The 5,852-nt window shown below is 37.9% G+C and overlaps 1 protein-coding gene across 1 annotated transcript; it reads left to right on the top strand.

Moving 5' to 3' along the window:
- Positions 1-622: 622 nt before the first annotated feature.
- Positions 623-1,387, top strand: LOC126783929 (uncharacterized). Its single transcript, XM_050509461.1, has one exon. The coding sequence runs from the start codon at positions 623-625 to the stop codon at positions 1,385-1,387; it is 765 nt and encodes a 254-aa protein (XP_050365418.1).
- Positions 1,388-5,852: the final 4,465 nt, after the last annotated feature.

Raw genomic sequence — 5,852 nt, 5'->3', positions numbered from 1 at the left:
TTTTATAATACAACCCCGCAATGCCCGCTTTAGATGGACATGCTTGGATCTTCGTATTTGTGAAATACCCAGCCCGGCCCGGCCCTGCCCGTTGACGAGCCATACCCTAACGAGCGGCTCCCCCTACCTGATAATATAGCATAAGTTCAAGTTGCAAGTCCTGCTGCTCTGCTCCAAGTGATTATGCTTGTCCTGAATTGGTTCACGAAGTTATTAAGGGCTTGAAATGAGGGCTTGACGATTATCGATTATCGATTTGGTCAAGCTAATGTTTCCCTAGTTTGACCAAGATATCGAGTAAGTAATTAGATTTAGACGTAAGTTAATTACGTTCAGATTACTTATTAATCGTTGATATTAAACTTCATACAATTTCAAATAATCTTCGACAAATGGTCAACGACATTCGATAATTCCTATAAAGCACGGACACGAACACGAGTGTCCGTATTAGACACAATACGATACGTGGCCACGCTAAATGAAATTTTTGTCGGACACAGACACGTTTTGGACACGTTAAAAATATTATTTTAAATAAATTTATATTTTAGTTTTGGTGTTGTTTAAAAAAAAGGTGACTACCAATGGGTCTGAGAATAGTCATGGCCGCGTGGCGGATATGGTTTTTAAGAAGAGCAAGTCGACCACGACGCTGAGGAGGGGTCATTTCATGGATGATGCTGATGAGTTTAGCCCCATAAAGAGAAATGTTCTTGTCGTTTCTCTACCACCACCACAAACTTCCAAGAAAATCAATAACAAGAACTTTGACTCTTTGAGTTCTTCTTCCTCGATATCTTCTTCAAGATATCTCCAAGATATCTTCTTCCTCGTCTTTCGCATCTTGGGCGACAACAACTACAACAACTGGGAGGGACAAGTCTTTGACTCTTTGGGTTCTTCTCCAAGGAATAAAGCTGAGACGGAGGTTGAAGACGACAACAGCCCCAATAGCCAAGCCACAGCCTCAGCCTCAACCTCTTCGTTCGAACGGAAGGTCTCCAAATCCAGATCTGTGGGCTGCGGCAGCCGGAGCTTCTCCGACGACTTCTTCGAGCGGATCTCGACTGGTTTCGACAACTGCACTCTCCGAAGATTTGGTCTCGCTTTAGTGATCTTCTTCGATCTTCGGTTTGGTCTCGCTTTGGTTTCTTGCTGCAAAACTAACAATTCGTGTGATTATTCTCCTCTTCGAAGATCTGCATCAATGATCGAAGCTTGGAATCAAGATTTCGCCGGACTCGTGTCCTCAAGTTCCGTGTCCAATGTGGACAAACTCGTATCCCTTACGTGTCCGAGGTGTGTCCAAGACGTATTTGATTCTAGTTCGCGTGTCCGACCGTATTGGCGCGTGTCCGTGCTACATAGGATAATTGTAAATTAACAGTTTAATTATATTACTTTCTGACATTAATCTAAGGTTAGAAAACATAGCGATTTCCAAACGGTGAAAATCGATGTTAACACTTGATCTAAATTTAGTAAATCACGTCACCAATTTGTGACAAAATCTAGTTTTACTTTTAAAACTTAACTCAAAGTAAAAAGTAAAACAGTAAAAGTAGAATTCAGTAAAACTCTTTTGGTAAAAAGGTAAAGGTCATACAGTAAAATGGTAATTCTGTCAGGGAAATAATGGTCTTTTCACATGGGCAGTAAAACAATGAAAGGCCAACTTGGTTACAGTAAGAATGCAGGGTTTTTACCCTTCACTTCTCCGATCACACATTCTGTCCAAATCCGGCAAAACAACACCTAATTCTAACATACAATATTGAAGTAGGTTCTCCAACACAGCAACAAGCATCGAAATGAAATTTAGGAACCAAAAAGAGAGTTCTGCTACCTCTATGAATTTCGAGAAAAAGGAATGGTAACTCTCGAGCTTTGCGGCATCATTCCCTTCCTTCAAAATTCAGCGTTACTCCTCCTCCAAAGTCGTCCAGTAACTCCCAAGATTCACACAAAGTCAAAAGAGAATTCAAACTGATCGAAGTCTCAAATCCTTGCTGGAAATCAAAGGGGTCGATGGCGGTGTTGCCCAGAAAAGAAGAACATGGATTAACTTCTGATTTTGAGGAAGAGAAGAATAATTCGAATCAAGAAGGAAATAATGAAGGTCTGGGCTTTACCAATTTTGGAGAGGATTTGAGTAGCAAGGGCTGTAATCAAAAGTTGAAGCTTCGATTTCCAACTCAGTAGCCTTTGAAAATCTGGGTTGTAGTGTCATCTAAATAGGCAAAGAATTGGGCTTTGCATGTAGTCTCTTTATCAGAGTGGATAACAAAAAGATAAAGAGAAGGGTGATGAAGTGGATGATGCGCCATGGTCTGCCGATCGGTGGAATCGGTGGTGGTGGTGTAGGTGTAAGCAGAAGTGGAATAAGTGAGAATTTCTCTCTGGGTGGTTGTGTCACAAAGGGAATGAAAGAAAAACAAGAAGTGGTGAGGAAGAGGTGGATCGGTGGAGATGAGGGAGAAGTTGGAAAGAAAGTCACAACACACGTGCACAACTAAAAGAAAGAAAACAAAACTAAGAAATAAATTTTTTAGTAAACCAATATAGAAAATAAAACAATGCTAAGAAGACCAAAACTTAAAATGTGAAAATATTACTTAGTCGTAAAATAGTTTTGAGTAAAGAAAATCGTTTTTCCTACTATTGGCGATACTTTAGTCTAACATCAAAGTGTTAAACTATTAATTTGACATTTCGGGAAAATGTCAGAAAAGTTAGTCTTATTTATCAGAAAGTAAAGAAAAATTTCTAGGAGTTTACATATTCAAAATAGACTATACTATACTATATTCATAACAACAAGCATAAACCAATTTCATTCTCAACATTAACCATAGTTCATAATCAATGAAACTCTTTAAAATTATTTATAAAAAAAATACAATTTACTTACTCATGAACCGTTGATGATGAAATTCATGTTATTTAAAACCAAAACATATTTTTAGAACCATTTTTAAAAGATTAATGATATATGGACTATGTTAATAACTCAAATTAAATTTGTATCAAATGAGATTTACTTACCTTATCTCTCGCTTTGCAACTTCTACAACGTCAAGTGAGGCTCTCTCACTTGTTTTCTCAATCACCTAAGTGACATAAGTTTCATTTAGTAATGAATAAACCAAAGTAAATTCGACAAAAACGAGTTCTCACTCTACACTCTCCAAATAATTGCCGAATTCCTAACTTCACCATAATCCTCTTCTCAATACTAAGGTTAAAATCATGCCAAGCTCACCTATACATATTCCGTCAATCACAGCCAAATGATCTCAACTTATCAGCAACAAAATTTCGAACACACTTAAATGCTTGAACACTTTTGATTTCACTCTCGTACGATAAAATCAGACCATCACCAAATTAATAATCTTAAAATACACTTGAAAAATTAATATTAATTTATGAGGTATTACAGGAGGTCTTGGATGCTGGAAAAAAAATTATTCAAGAATGCTCTCACCATCTCCTCCCAAGAATTAATACAGTTGTTCGGATTATCAAATAACCAATCTCTCACTTTGTCATCCAAAGAAAATAAGAACGTGAGCTTCATAACTAGTAAACAAGCACCTACTGGTAGCATCTGCACACACAAATTGAAACTGTTTCAAATGCATGTTGGGGGGTCCTTTCAATTAGACATAAGCGAATTCACGAAATATTGGAATTCTTTAAAGCAACCCGGATTTTAATTCAAAGTCAGATGTCTTTGTCGATGCAGGGACCGACATATTCATGTAGGTGAGACCGTGAGATTAACCTCTTCTTCTTTGTCCTCAGGGTCAGTGATATCTCGTTCCTTGATATCTTGTTCTTCCTCGATGAGATTTGCATCGGAAACACCAATTTTAGTAGGTGCGGATCTCAGTTGATGGTTGATGGTTGGGTGGGCTGAAACCCAACCGAGATTTATCAAATAAATTTGTTAGTATGAATACTGTGTGTATTTGAAAAGCTGGCAGGCTTGGGCTCAGTTTGGTACAGTTGTGCTGTGAGCAAAATGAATTTTGAAGCTGTTGTGAGAGAAAGTTGTTAAAACGTTTGATAAACTGTTTTAGAAAGTGTTGTAAGAGCAAAAAACTATTATTTGTGTTTAGTAAGTTGTAAACAAAAAGTGTTTTAGTATGTATAATTACCAAAATGTTGATAAATATTTAAAGTGTTATTAAAATGGACAAAATGATTCATTCACCTTTAATTTGTGTATTAATTATATGAATTATACACTATGAGACTTGCGCGAAAACTTCTTGGAGAGGAAAAAACTTCGAACTGGTTCTTGTCTTTGGGAGTGTTCAACATAAAAGGAAGAGATGAATTGGAGTGGTGATCTGTCCAGAACGACGAGATGAAATGAAGAAGAAGAAAAAGTGTGTGGCTTGTAAATATTGAGGTATGATTTTATGGGCATGTAATATTTAGGAAAGACTAAGGAAAAAATGGGTTGCTCATAAAATTTCATTAAAAACATTGTAGCTCTTGTTTCAGGATGAAATAATTGTGTATTATTGAATGATATGGGGGCCTATATATAGGCATTATAAAATCACAATCACGTAGGATTCGGAGTCCTAATCTATTACAGAGATGCTAATCTATCTCATAACAGGAAACTTATTAGGCTAAGACACACACAATGGTAGAATAGTAATTCTCCCGGAACACTCCCCCTTGTGTCGCATGCCTAGGTTGCATGGTGCACACATCGTTGCCTCGGTAAAAACCTTGTCAAGCAAAATAAAAACCTCTTGGGTAAAAACAAAAGCTTGATCGAAGGGAAAAATAGCACAACGCACCGTCTACATTTGATAGCATCTTGTGAGGTAGACTCCCCCTGAAGTCTACGAAACAACTCCCCCTGATTAGTGCCATAATCATGGAGTACAAAGAACAACGTATACAACGTTCATTACATGCTTCTCAAACGTAGTCTTGGGCTAATGATTAATCATTAATCTAGCCACACATCCTTAGATCATACATGCTATACTTAGCCAAACTTAGATCTTAGGAAACAAGATTGCATAACAACTCAAAACAAGAGTTTGCAATGAAAATCAGATTCTCGGATAGAATGACCTTTACTCACTTAAACGGCCATACCTTCTTCGTCAAAATAGGTATCAGAGAACCGTAAAATGTTCTAAAAAACCCGTGGCTTTCCAGTGACATAAGGTTCACAACCTAATCCGATCGGAGCAGTTCACAATGCTCTGTCGAAGTTGACTGACTTGCAAATTTCCGGACAGGATGTCCTACTTTGCTAAAACGGCCATAACTCACTCAATATGATAGCTATGAATGAAAGGTTGATGTGCCTGGAAAGTAGACACATAGGCCTTTCCAACGGTACTAATTTCACTATATTTCATCAAGCGAGCTGTCTTGTAGGTCTTATTGAAGTTGACCTACGAAACTGGACAGATTCTGATTTGTCACATTTAATGTGTCTTTCGCGAAAAGAATGGGGGAATGGACCAATGAAGGACTGATTTTGGTCCAAGACGGAACCGTACGCATCCTCTACGCTACCAGTGTCGACTGCTACACCAAGGCGTACGTTTATGTTGCTGGAGCTGCTGGCGGCGTTGGTGTGGATAGGATTTGTGTTGGTTCACTAAGTGTAGAACTAAACTCATGTCAATGAAGCAATGCAAGTCCAATGACAATGCATAGGCGCATAGTTAATCATGTCATAATGAAAGCAATAGTGTCCCAACAAAACTTACATATATGAATCTATAGCACATTGAATCTCTTCATCATCTATACTTAGACGGAATAGAGAATCAAGAAATAGCTTTCATATGAACACATATGGG

The sequence above is a fragment of the Argentina anserina genome, chromosome 2 (genome assembly GCF_933775445.1).
Source record: "Argentina anserina chromosome 2, drPotAnse1.1, whole genome shotgun sequence".
Classification (NCBI taxonomy): domain Eukaryota; kingdom Viridiplantae; phylum Streptophyta; class Magnoliopsida; order Rosales; family Rosaceae; genus Argentina; species Argentina anserina.
Note: the sequence above shows the minus strand (reverse complement) of the source record. Positions and strands in the feature narration are given on the sequence as shown.

Excerpts from the sequence above, each read along its gene's own strand:
- LOC126783929 (XM_050509461.1), top strand. The coding sequence starts at position 623 with ATGGTTTTTAAGAAGAGCAAGTCGACCACGACGCTGAGGAGGGGTCAT.